Source organism: Semicossyphus pulcher, unplaced genomic scaffold, assembly GCF_022749685.1.
Source record: "Semicossyphus pulcher isolate SPU_LCO1_2020_fin unplaced genomic scaffold, fSemPul1.0.p SCAF_19, whole genome shotgun sequence".
Lineage (NCBI taxonomy): Eukaryota > Metazoa > Chordata > Actinopteri > Labriformes > Labridae > Semicossyphus > Semicossyphus pulcher.
Window position 1 is genome coordinate 11,028,280 of NW_027211692.1, and position 13,753 is coordinate 11,042,032.

Genomic DNA, 13,753 nt, shown 5'->3' on the forward strand with positions numbered 1-13,753 from the left:
CATTTTTTTTATACTGTCTATGATGTGCACATAAACACTGGAAAACCCTTTGGGATCTGATATGGCAGGTGAATAATGAGGACGTTTTTAAGAGGCCAATGGTTCACCTTGATCCATGGCTCTGGTTCTAGAGCTGCATGAGGTAACTTGGTAAGAAATGTTCCTATATAGGCCTAAATCATCACTCATTACAATCTTGGACCACCATTAAAAACAATCACATCCCTTTGACATCATCACTTTTCAGCTTCTGTGCTTCTTTTCAAATTTCTCTCTGCTCCAGGAAGGTTTCCAAATTAGATTTAGTACAATTATTGGACAGTGAAGAGGACAAATGAAAATGGATGTATAAAAGAATTAAAGGAATATCTGAGAAAAACGACCCTGTAACTGTCATGCCAGTGTGCATTACACAATGTTTTATGACTTTGTGGTACCTCGACCCATGATTGCTTTCTTTGTGTTCCTCTCTGGTCTCAGCAGGATTATGTAACATTTGGGTCCAAACAGCGCCACCAAGAGGCCAAAACTGGAGGCCAGGATGACAAATATCTCCACTGCATCTGCAGTAGTAGGGACACCAAGAGCAGGAAACTCAGTTCTGAATTGTTGGCGTGTACCATGGGTGTATGTTTATGATAGCTGAAGATTCCAAGTACAACAGCACAGATTAAAGTGCCCAGCAATGAGGCAGTTGTCAGGCAGATACCCAGAGGCTCATGGTAAGAGAGAAACTCTGTTTTCTTAGTAACACAGTGGTCACACTGGCTGGACCAAAAATCCTATGGACAACCGCTGCACTCCATGGAGTCTGAAAAAAAGCAAATATTATCTTTGTTTCTGATTTTTTTTAAATTCCCTTTCAATTTTTTTACTCTCATATGCAGTTTAGCCTGGTCAATTGCTATTATACTGTATGTGGTCACTACTAACTTCTCCAGCCAGTTTTGGCATAGTAAGGTTGGGCACATTACACAAATAGTTGAATTCTCTCTGCCAACCTTATCAGTGTCTTGTGCAAAGACATGGTCCCTCCTACCTGTAAACAAAGGCAGTTACACCCCCCCCCAGCGTTTTTACTCTATATAGATCGATAGATACCTCTTCCATTAGTTGAATCATGTGGATCTGATGTGCAAACACAATGACCACACGAGCAGTTGATTTCTTCATCACTTCTACAATCCTCTTCAGTTCAGTCAGGTCATTGCCCCAGGGTAAAATCTCTGAGTAGGCCAGACAACCTCCACCAGACTGCGCCAAGTCAGATTGAAAGGACAGTGCAACATGGAGTCCATAGTCATCATCACTGACCAGCAGCCCTGCCCAGGTCCAGCCAAAGCGTTTCAGAATCTGAATCATTGCACGCACCTAATTTAACACAAAGATGAGGGATTAGTGTACAGGTAGGATTCATTTTTCGGAAGAATCTGACTGATTTATGTCTCACAGTAAATCCAAAACAAAAATAAAGTACTTTTCTGTACCACAAAAGATTTGTTAAATTTGAAGGACATTTTTTGAGGCTCACTTCCCATAAAAAAAAACTTTTCTTGCAGTTGTGATTTGTAAGAAAAGAGTTACCTGGAAAGCATCACTTGGAATTGTTCTAAAGAAGGATGGAAACCTTTGGCGATCACTCAAGCAGGAACATGTGGCAAAATAACTCACCTATAAAGAGACACACAGTATGCAAAGGTCAGTACAAACATTCAAATGTTTTGAACTATTTAACAATCAGTAATCAGTATTTTGACATCAAACTAAAATAAAACCTGCTCAGAAATGAAAGCCTTATTAGAAATCTTGAGCTGAGATTTATTGTTTATGTCCCACCCGACCATTTAGGAATTTGAAATCAAATAAAGCACTGAAGTACAGCCAAAAATGAGGTAAGGCAACTTACAATGGGCAATTTGAATAAACCTATCACATCAGAGGTGGCGATAGAAAATGTTGAGAAGGAATCACCCACAATCCCCAGGACTGGAGGGGATCCCAAACAGTTTTCCTGAAGCACAAACTGTTCCTCTCTACCGCTGGTTAATGACAAGGCAGCACTGAATCCAATTACAAGTGTGGCACAGTTGTCATACAGACTGTATCCCAGAGTCACGTTAGGAAGTAGGTTGGAGTTTCTGTTGATCTCATCAATAGCAAAGGCCATGGTCATAGCATGCCTGAACCCTATAGGGTCAAACCTATCACACAAAATATCATAATTATTAATTCAAAAGTAATATGCTTTCATATTATTATCTCTGCTGTCTGGTACATTAGATTGGCACTTACCCTTGACAGCTGAACTGATTTGGCTTTGAGGTGAATGTCAGTTCAGGAAAGACAGAGGTGTAATAGACTTCAAACAGCCCGCCTAAAATCACATCGCCTGGCTTGTGCATCCCATTAAGATTAAATTGTCTCCTTAATTTACAAGATGAGGCAAGTGAAGAAGACACTGACAAGCCTGACAAGACCTTGTCACATCCCCTCTGCCTCTACACTGCCCCTACCGTTCATGTGCATACTGCATCTTACATACGCGTAGCGTTAATATCAAGAACGTGCACAGTCGACGCTCTAAACAGGGTCAGGTGTGTGTGTGTCTAATTGCCCCTGATTTAGACCAGGTGTGGGAAGCCTATATATATATCCTTGGGTTCCAGTTCTCTGTGCTGACTCATTATCTCACCATCAGAGGTAGTGACATGGTTCTCCTAGTGTGTTCCCTTTCTGTGCGATTTGCAGACCATTTCTAGTTCTCTCTCAAGTAGTTTGTTGGTGCTGGGCAGGTCTTTTCTACCCCAGCCTGTTGTGTTTCTCTTTTAAGGCATCACCGGCAGCTATTGTGCTCTGGTTTAGAAGTGTGTCCTTGGTCTCCCTGAAAGTTTCTTGTCAGCTGCTCAGCAGCAGTGGTTTAGTTTCCCCTTATCGGAGTGATATTTTGTAAAGGGAGTTTGTTCTTATTTAGTTTTTCCCCTCTCTATAATCACTTGCGATTTTTGTGGTTATCCCTCTGGGATAACTTTAAGACGCCCCTTGTCCGCAATTGCGTCCCATACCCCATTATCCTGACAGTTTTCTACAATTCAGAGTAATAAATGTAATCTGTCAGACCCTTTGTTATGAAAATGCATTTATCAACCATTTTCAACTGTTAGATTCATGAGATTATTTGCAGTAAAGTCAGGTTTTAGAGTTACTAGATATCATTTTCAAATATATCATAGTGAAACATTACATTATTTGTTAAAAACAAGATTACGCCACACAAAGAACCTGTTATGAACCTGTGTCTGCATTCGTTAAGCTTAACAGTGACATCTGAAAGATACTTGGTGATTCAAACAGCAGGTTTACATGGGGAGGGAAGAAACAGGGACACTACATGGAGATTATATTACACATTAAGCCCATGGACTACAGGGTGCATCCCCTCCATGATGAAAGCTGACGTACAGTAGAAGGAGGGAAGCTTTTCTCTGAATATATAAACCAGTGCAAACAAGAGTATGCTAACACACAGACACCTGAGGGATGGAGGTCTCAGCTCTCTGTATTGGCCTGATCCTGTCTTTGGGTTTGTGTGAGCTGAATTCAGCTCGTGCCATGAATAGTTTTAGGGGTGTTCTGAAACAAAGGGCTGGTGCCGGGCTCAGCACTGAGGCCTCATCTGTGAAATGTAAGCTCCAGGGTATCGCTCGTCTACCGGCGTTCTCACTGGATGGTGACTACATTATTGGGGGTGTTTTCTCCATACACTACTTCATGCACACAGTGAAGCATAACTACACCACCATGCCTGAGCCACTCAGGTGCTCAGGGAGGTTAGTAAGGGGGAGAAGTGCGACATCAGGTGTGAGAGAGTGTGGGGATGAAAATGTTTTGAATTGTATGATGTGTTAAGAATTATGTTGCAAAGCTTTTGTCTTCTATCCAAAACTTCAAGAGATTAATTAACAGATTTTTTTTACCAGTGACAAATCAGTATTCAGCTTTATGACAGAAAATAGATTATTGGCATTTGTGTTCCTGTAGTGGAAATAAAGCAAGGTGTGAGCTATTATTGATTTTAAAATATTTTACATATTAAAACAAGTAAGAATTGTGATAAAGTTGACTAATCATTGCTTTTAAATGACTTCAATTTTGGACTAATATCCTATCCTGTGTTTTAAATGTTTGTTCTGGTGCAGAGATGCGGCGCATTTATCGGTTATTGTCCGTAGGCTACATGAAAAACGGTTCTCCTTTAATGTGTGTTTCTCTTAAAATTGTGAATTTCCACTGTAATACGTAGGCCTGCATTTCAACAGTGACACGAGTGTCTGTGTGCAGCTTTCACTCCCGTGAGCTGCGCTTCTCGCGCGCAATGATCTTCGCCATCGAGGAGATAAACAACAGCACGGAGCTGCTGCCGGGCATCCAGCTCGGATACCAGATTCACGACTCGTGCGCCTCAGTGCCCGTGACGGTAAAAGTGGCATTCCAGCTGGCAAATGGCCTGGACCCGGTGTTTTACACCGGAGAAAATTGCACGCAATCCGGTATGGTGATGGCTATCGTTGGTGAGTCTGGATCTACGCCATCTATTAGCATGTCGCGCGTCATCGGCTCCTATAACATCCCTCAAGTAAATATAGAATTTCACTTTATTTAATGTGCGCTAATGCTATGTCTTTGTACTTCCGTTAAATGATCAATCTGTTTTCCGTAGGTGAGCCACTTTGCCACGTGCGCATGCCTGTCTGATAAGCAACAGTACCCGAATTTCTTCAGGACAATCCCCAGTGACCAGTTTCAGGCTGACGCACTAGCAAAGTTGGTCAAACATTTTGGCTGGACTTGGATCGGTGCTGTCCGGTCGGATTCGGACTATGGCAATAATGGCATGGCGTCTTTCCTGAACGCAGCGAGGAAGGAGGGGATCTGTGTGGAGTACTCTGAAGCTTTCTATCGAAGCAACCCACGCAGCAGGATCCAGAGAGTGGCTGAAGTTATCCGCAGGTTTATACATTACAGATTATGTGTTCCACACTGCACATAAAATCACAAATTTAGTTGTATGTTCCAGTGAAACAGGTTGATCTATCTCATAATTATTATTGATGTTGTCATACTTTTCATTTACGACACCAATACATAATGTTGATACATATCAGTACATTTAATGTTTATAAAAGTATAAAAAAATCCACCATGATGTCTCCCCAGGTCGACAGCCGTTGTTGTTGTGGCGTTTGCAGCCAATGGAGACATGAGGATCCTGTTAGAAGAGCTGTCTCTCCAGCCCTCTCCACCTCGCCAGTGGATAGGCAGTGAGTCCTGGGTCACCAGCCCGGACATGCTGAGTTTCAGTTTCTGTGCTGGAGCCATTGGATTTGGCATTCAGCAATCAGTCATCCCAGGTTTCAGAGACTTCTTGCTGGATCTCTCTCCCTCTGAAGTGGCTGCCTCTCCGGTGCTTACTGAGTTCTGGGAAGATGCATTCAAGTGCAGGCTGGGAAAAAGTGAGAAAATGGAATTTGTATCCATAACCGTAAATGTAGATGAATTAGGCTATATACTGACAGTGACTTTAGATCATTTTAAACACATTAAAACATTAAAAGACTAAAGGTCAGTTTGGTATTAAAAGGAATTAGGGATGGATATTTTTGCCTGTTTAAATAGTCTGATTGTCTTGAGGTGAACAAAAGAACAAAATAAGGCCTGACACAACCTGAATTAGCAGTTATTTGAATAAATGAGTTAAATAAATGTCTGCAAAAAGTGCTTTTAAATTGAATGACACAATTTAGAATGTTTTACTTTACAACAATACAGATATGTGCAAACACATGAGAAAGAAGAATAATGTAATTTCATCTTCCTCTGTGTTTTTTTCAGTTGCAGACAAAGATGCGCATGTGTGTGATGGAACTGAAGACATACACACGCTCCAGAGCCCGTACACCGACACCTCTCAGCTCCGAATCACTAACATGGTGTATAAGGCTGTTTATGCAATAGCACACGCCATTCACAATGCAGTGTGTCATGACACAAACTCCACCACTCAATGTGACAAATTCACCAGGATAAAGTCCCATCAGGTCAGTTGAAACAAATAAGTGAACACCTCAGTGACCTTTTTCATTGTAAAAACCTTCATGAAGTGAGATGTTTTATTCTACCCTCACCGACTGACTTTACTTCCTCCTCACAGGTTCTTACTCAGCTGAAGAAAGTAAACTTTTCCCAAAATGGTTACGATGTGTCATTTGATTCCAATGGGGATCCTGTGGCCATTTATGAGCTGGTTAACTGGCAAAAAAGTGAGAGTGGCAGCATTGAGCTGGTGAAAGTAGGACACTATGATGCATCGCTGCCGGTGGGTCAGGAGTTCCGCATCAACAGGAACCTCACCTGGGTGGAGGGTGGCACACAGGTAAGGAGGAAGCCCAAAGCAACAATTTGACATACATAAATTCCAACTTAGGTGATCTGAATGGGTATGATATCTTTTTTAGGTCTCTGTCCCATGTGGCAATACTGGTTGCAAAGAGATCCACTAATTCTATAGATTATATACTGTATAAGTGATTGGGGACAGAATTCCCTGTCTTGTCTGTGCAAACTGCTGTCCAAAGTTCAAATAATGTGATACTTTAGGAGTCTGGGATGCACAAAAGAGTTGTCAGAATAAAATGATCTCTTTATATTTGCCTACAAAGTGTGGAAGAGTATCAAAATAAATAACCTTCTTTATCTGATTACTGAAGCCTATTTTTAGCTTGAGCTGAATTTAAGAAGGTCCTTAAACACAAAACAAATAATGTGTATCAACATTAATTCTAATTTAAATGAATTAATACATTTCTTCACAGCCAGAATGAGCAGTATGGCCATAGTGCACAACAACACATAATAAGATCCTATCCTGTGTGAGTGTGTTTGCATCTATATTCCAGGTGCCGGTGTCAGTGTGCACCGCCAGCTGTCCTCCAGGAACTCGTAAAGTGCTGCAAAACGGAAAGCCCATCTGCTGTTATGATTGTATCCCCTGTCCTGAGGGAGAAATTAGCAATGCAACAGGTATTTTTTATGCATTTCAACAGTTAAATATACTGCTTAATTTGCTAACAGCTCCTTTTGATTCATCCTTTCAGATTCCTCTGATTGCTCCCCTTGTTCTAAGGAGTTCTGGCCTAACGCAGGGAGAGACACATGTTTCCCTAAGCCTGTAGAGTTTCTTTCCTATAACGAGGTCCTAGGAATAATCCTGGCTGCCTTCTCAGTTGGAGGTGCCTGTCTGGCCATCATAACAGCAGCTGTGTTCCTTCGCCACAGGACAACTCCGATAGTCAGGGCCAACAACTCTGAGCTGAGCTTCCTGCTGCTCTTCTCCCTGACTCTGTGTTTCTTATGTTCATTGACTTTCATTGGAGCCCCCTCTGAGTGGTCCTGCATGCTGAGACACACAGCGTTTGGCATCACCTTTGTTCTCTGTATCTCTTGTGTCCTGGGAAAGACTCTAGTAGTGTTAATGGCCTTCAAAGCAACACTACCAGGTAGTAACATAATGAAATGGTTTGGTCCCCTACAGCAAAGAATGACTGTAGTGTTTTTCACTTTTATTCAAGTATTAATATGTACTATTTGGTTGGTTCTGAGTCCCCCTTTTCCATTGAAAAACCTAACCACATACAAGGAGAGAATCATCCTGGAGTGTGCACTCGGCTCAGCTATTGGATTCTGGGCTGTGCTCGGCTACATAGGCCTGCTAGCTATCTTTTGCTTTGTGTTAGCTGTGCTAGCCCGGAAACTACCTGATAATTTTAATGAAGCCAAGCTTATCACCTTCAGCATGCTAATATTCTGTGCTGTCTGGATCACTTTTATCCCAGCATACGTCAGCTCTCCTGGGAAGTTCACTGTAGCTGTGGAGATATTTGCCATTCTGGCCTCCAGTTTTGGACTCATTCTGTGTATTTTTGCTCCAAAGTGTTTCATCATACTGTTTAAGCCAGAGAAGAACACCAAGAAACATTTAATGAGCAAAGACTTCTGATGTTTGGAAATAATAGAGATGGCAACATACAGTATAGAACTTAGTCCATGCACACCTGAGTCTTCTTCTAGTTGATTAGAATAAGTCATCATGTCAATGTGCTACTTAATCTAAAAAATGTGATTTTCTTGTTTTTATTTGAAGAATAGTTGTTTAGGCTGCCACGTGGTGCAGTGGTTAGCGCTGTTACCTCACAGCTGGAAGTTTCATAGTATGAATCCCGGTTCGGACGAAGTGGGCCTTTCTGTATGGAGTTTGCATGTTCTCCCTGTACATGCGTGGGTTCCTCCCACAGCCCAAAGACGTGCTCCTTAGGTCAAATGGTGACTCTAAACTTGCCCATAGTTTGAGTTTGAGTGTGAAAGGTTGTCTGTCTCTATGTGTCAGCCCTGTGATTGACTGGCGATCAGTCCAGGGTGTACCCCGCCTCTCGCCCAATGACAGCTGGGTTTAGCTCCAGACCCCCGCGGCCTTGAACAGGATAAGAGGTGTAGACGATGGATGGATTTTTTTATTTACCAAATAATTGTTTATAATATCCTGAAAATGTAACAAATAGAATAAATAAAGTAAAAATTAATCCAAATACAGTATGTTGCTTAATGAGTCCTATCTCAAATATTCATAGACTGATGTTTCAATAAAAATACTGCTTGACAAAGTAACTAAAGGTGATGATACACGAATCAAATTAAGACCACGTCAATGTTAACTGAACACTTTTATATTAAAAAAGGTCCACCTACTCTTATCTGGAAATGTCAGATCAGCAGCGACCTCTTGTGGTCAACATACAGAATTACATCAGAAATGCTCCAATCCCAGCCCAGATGTTTTGTCATGTGATGTCTGTGGCCTGAAAAATGTTCTGAACAATGGCGGCCGTCTGAGCGCAGTGGACCGAGGAGAAGGAACTTATCCTGATAAAACTTTACACTGGTAAGTGAATGTGTGGATAACATCTGTCAGCTAAAATAACTGGATATAAACTAAAAACATATTTGAGATGGTTTATTGCCGTGACATTTGTCAGTGAGCAGAGTTGTATTAGATCGTTTGCGCTAGCTTAAATTGCACTCGTACTAGGAGTTGCCTTGGTAACGCCGTAGTTGTGACTGGAACGGAGCAGTACAGAGAGCCTTGTTGTCCAATGCCAATAGGCCTATTGCCCTGTGTCTCATCATGTTGTTCGTAGATGTTTGCGTCGTCTGTTGATGTAAAAGTTGATACGTTGATCATCACCTTATGTCTACACAATGAGAATGCTTGTTTGCTGCACAAAAAGGCTCCTCACTTATTACACAGTATATTATAAGAAATGATTATAGCCAGAAATGTTCTCCCACAGTGTTTGCAAACTCTTGCCATGTCAAGAGACAGTAAAATGGTAAGATTGGAGGTGTAAATGTAAACTTGTAATTATGCATATTATACTTTGATGAAGTGTGATGGGTTATAGACTGAGGAATTGACACAACCATGTGACCATGTATCCTACAGTTGAGTATCAGAAATCTTGTCCATCAGTTTTTTTTCCAGAAGCATCTGTGATATTAAAGGGATAATGTTGAAGACCAGGAAGCAAGAAAGATGTAGCAGCATATTTGTTTAATTTAATTTTAGCCATATTTAGTCCCACAGTGTTCAGTTACAGTTTATGATAATGTTTTATAATCTGCATGAATGATGTATATAAAGATGGACGACGTGCAAATCAACATGATAAGAACTAACTATAATGACAGAAAACAAGTTTGAGAAAACTGTATTTGATGCTTATTTTGATTTTATATTTTGATTCATGTCCCATCTGTTTACATGGAGGAGGCGGGCTTTATGACCTATACTGCAGACAGTCAACAGGGGGTGCTCGAATTGTTTTGACTTCACTGTTACAGAGCTATCATGTCGTCCATTTTTTTTATACTGTCTATGATGTGCACATAAACACTGGAAAACCCTTTGGGATCTGATATGGCAGGTGAATAATGAGGACGTTTTTAAGAGGCCAATGGTTCACCTTGATCCATGGCTCTGGTTCTAGAGCTGCATGAGATAACTTGGTTGGAAATGTTCCTATATAGGCCTAAATCATCACTCATTACAATCTTGGACCACCATTAAAAACAATCACATCCCTTTGACATCATCACTTTTCAGCTTCTGTGCTTCTTTTAAAATTTCTCTCTGCTCCAGGAAGGTTTCCAAATTAGATTTAGTACAATTATTGGACAGTGAAGAGGACAAATGAAAATGGATGGATGAAAGAATTAAAGCAATATCTGAGAAAAACGACCCTGTAACTGTCATGCCAGTGTGCATTACACAATGTTTTATGACTTTGTGGTACCTCGACCCATGATTGCTTTCTTTGTGTTCCTCTCTGGTCTCAGCAGGATTATGTAACATTTGGGTCCAAACAGCGCCACCAAGAGGCCAAAACTGGAGGCCAGGATGACAAATATCTCCACTTCATCTGCAGTAGTAGGGACACCAAGAGCAGGAAACTCAGTTCTGAATTGTTGGCGTGTACCATGGGTGTATGTTTATGATAGCTGAAGATTCCAAGTACAACAGCACAGATTAAAGTGCCCAGCAATGAGGCAGTTGTCAGGCAGATACCCAGAGGCTCATGGTAAGAGAGAAACTCTGTTTTCTTAGTAACACAGTGGTCACACTGGCTGGACCAAAAATCCTATGGACAACCGCTGCACTCCATGGAGTCTGAAAAAAAGCAAAGATTATCTTTGTTTCTGATTTTTTTTTTATTCCCTTTCAATTTTTTACTCTCATATGCAGTTTAGCCTGGTCAATTGCTATTATACTGTATGTGGTCCCAGTCACTACTAACTTCTCCAGCCAGTTTTGGCATAGTAAGGTTGGGCACATTACACAAATAGTTGAATTCTCTCTGCCAACCTTATCAGTGTCTTGTGCAAAGACATGGTCACTCCTACCTGTAAACAAAGGCAGTTACACCCCCCCCAGCGTTTTTACTCTATATAGATCGATAGATACCTCTTCCATTAGTTGAATCATGTGGATCTGATGTGCAAACACAATGACCACATGAGCAGTTGATTTCTTCATCACTTCTACAATCCTCTTCAGTTCAGTCAGGTCATTGCCCCAGGGTAAAATCTCTGAGTAGGCCAGACAACCTCCACCAGACTGCGCCAAGTCAGATTGAAAGGACTGAGCAACATGGAGTCCATAGTCATCATCACTGACCAGCAGCCCTGCCCAGGTCCAGCCAAAGCATTTCAGAATCTGAATCATTGCACGCACCTAATTTAACACAAAGATGAGGGATTAGTGTACAGGTAGGATTCATTTTTCGGAAGAATCTGACTGATTTATGTCTCACAGTAAATCCAAAACAAAAATAAAGTACTTTTCTGTACCACAAAAGATTTGTTAAATTTGAAGGACATTTTTTGAGGCTCACTTCCCATAAAAAAAAACTTTTCTTGCAGTTGTGATTTGTAAGAAAAGAGTTACCTGGAAAGCATCACTTGGAATTGTTCTAAAGAAGGATGGAAACCTTTGGCGATCACTCAAGCAGGAACATGTGGCAAAATAACTCACCTATAAAGAGACACACAGTATGCAAAGGTCAGTACAAACATTCAAATGTTTTGAACTATTTAACAATCAGTAATCAGTATTTTGACATCAAACTAAAATAAAACCTGCTCAGAAATGAAAGCCTTATTAGAAATCTTGAGCTGAGATTTATTGTTTATGTCCCACCCGACCATTTAGGAATTTGAAATCAAATAAAGCACTGAAGTACAGCCAAAAATGAGGTAAGGCAACTTACAATGGGCAATTTGAATAAACCTATCACATCAGAGGTGGCGATAGAAAATGTTGAGAAGGAATCACCCACAATCCCCAGGACTGGAGGGGATCCCAAACAGTTTTCCTGAAGCACAAACTGTTCCTCTCTACCGCTGGTTAATGACAAGGCAGCACTGAATCCAATTACAAGTGTGGCACAGTTGTCATACAGACTGTATCCCAGAGTCACGTTAGGAAGTAGGTTGGAGTTTCTGTTGATCTCATCAATAGCAAAGGCCATGGTCATAGCATGCCTGAACCCTATAGGGTCAAACCTATCACACAAAATATCATAATTATTAATTCAAAAGTAATATGCTTTCATATTATTATCTCTGCTGTCTGGTACATTAGATTGGCACTTACCCTTGACAGCTGAACTGATTTGGCTTTGAGGTGAATGTCAGTTCAGGAAAGACAGAGGTGTAGTGGACTTCAAACAGCCCGCCTAAAATCACATCGCCTGGCTTGTGCATCCCATTAAGATTAAATTGTCTCCTTAATTTACAAGATGAGGCAAGTGAAGAAGACACTGACAAGCCTGACAAGACCTTGTCACATCCCCTCTGCCTCTACACTGCCCCTACCGTTCATGTGCATACTGCATCTTACATACACGTAGCGTTAATATCAAGAACGTGCACAGTCGACGCTCTAAACAGGGTCAGGTGTGTGTGTGTCTAATTGCCCCTGATTTAGACCAGGTGTGGGAAGCCTATATATATATCCTTGGGTTCCAGTTCTCTGTGCTGACTCATTATCTCACCATCAGAGGTAGTGACATGGTTCTCCTAGTGTGTTCCCTTTCTGTGCGATGTGCAGACCATTTCTAGTTCTCTCTCAAGTAGTTTGTTGGTGCTGGGCAGGTCTTTTCTACCCCAGCCTGTTGTGTTTCTCTTTTAAGGCATCACCGGCAGCTATTGTGCTCTGGTTTAGAAGTGTGTCCTTGGTCTCCCTGAAAGTTTCTTGTCAGCTGCTCGGCAGCAGTGGTTTAGTTTCCCCTTATCGGAGTGATATTTTGTAAAGGGAGTTTGTTCTTATTTAGTTTTTCCCCTCTCTATAATCACTTGCGATTTTTGTGGTTATCCCTCTGGGATAACTTTAAGACGCCCCTTGTCCGCAATTGCGTCCCATACCCCATTATCCTGACAGTTTTCTACAATTCAGAGTAATAAATGTAATCTGTCAGACCCTTTGTTATGAAAATGCATTTATCAACCATTTTCAACTGTTAGATTCATGAGATTATTTGCAGTAAAGTCAGGTTTTAGAGTTACTAGATATCATTTTCAAATATATCATAGTGAAACATTACGTTATTTGTTAAAAACAAGATTACGCCACACAAAGAACCTGTTATGAACCTGTGTCTGCATTCGTTAAGCTTAACAGTGACATCTGAAAGATACTTGGTGATTCAAACAGCAGGTTTACATGGGGAGGGAAGAAACAGGGACACTACATGGAGATTATATTACACATTAAGCCCATGGACTACAGGGTGCATCCCCTCCATGATGAAAGCTGACGTACAGTAGAAGGAGGGAAGCTTTTCTCTGAATATATAAACCAGTGCAAACAAGAGTATGCTAACACACAGACACCTGAGGGATGGAGGTCTCAGCTCTCTGTATTGGCCTGATCCTGTCTTTGGGTTTGTGTGAGCTGAATTCAGCTCGTGCCATGAATAGTTTTAGGGGTGTTCTGAAACAAAGGGCTGGTGCCGGGCTCAGCACTGAGGCCTCATCTGTGAAATGTAAGCTCCAGGGTATCGCTCGTCTACCGGCGTTCTCACTGGATGGTGACTACATTATTGGGGGTGTTTTCTCCATACACTACTTCATGCACACAGTGAAG

The 13,753-nt window shown here is 41.3% G+C and overlaps 1 protein-coding gene across 1 annotated transcript; it reads left to right on the forward strand.

The window, feature by feature from the left end:
- Positions 1–3,783: 3,783 nt before the first annotated feature.
- Positions 3,784–8,160, forward strand: LOC138596797 (extracellular calcium-sensing receptor-like). Its single transcript, XM_069668158.1, has 8 exons — positions 3,784–3,827; positions 4,339–4,633; positions 4,718–5,007; positions 5,215–5,510; positions 5,890–6,095; positions 6,209–6,430; positions 6,954–7,077; positions 7,152–8,160. Exons 1-8 carry the CDS (start codon positions 3,799–3,801, stop codon positions 8,051–8,053), a joined length of 2,364 nt encoding a protein of 787 aa, XP_069524259.1. The 5' UTR covers positions 3,784–3,798; the 3' UTR covers positions 8,054–8,160.
- The last annotated feature ends 5,593 nt before the right edge of the window (positions 8,161–13,753 follow it).

Coding starts and splice junctions, on each gene's coding strand:
- LOC138596797 (XM_069668158.1), top strand. CDS start 3,799: ATGCCTGAGCCACTCAGGTGCTCAGGGAG. Junction 5,008..5,214: donor GTGGCTGAAGTTATCCGCAG/GTTTATACATTA, acceptor ATGTCTCCCCAG/GTCGACAGCCGTTGTTGTTG. Junction 5,511..5,889: donor CAAGTGCAGGCTGGGAAAAA/GTGAGAAAATGG, acceptor TGTTTTTTTCAG/TTGCAGACAAAGATGCGCAT.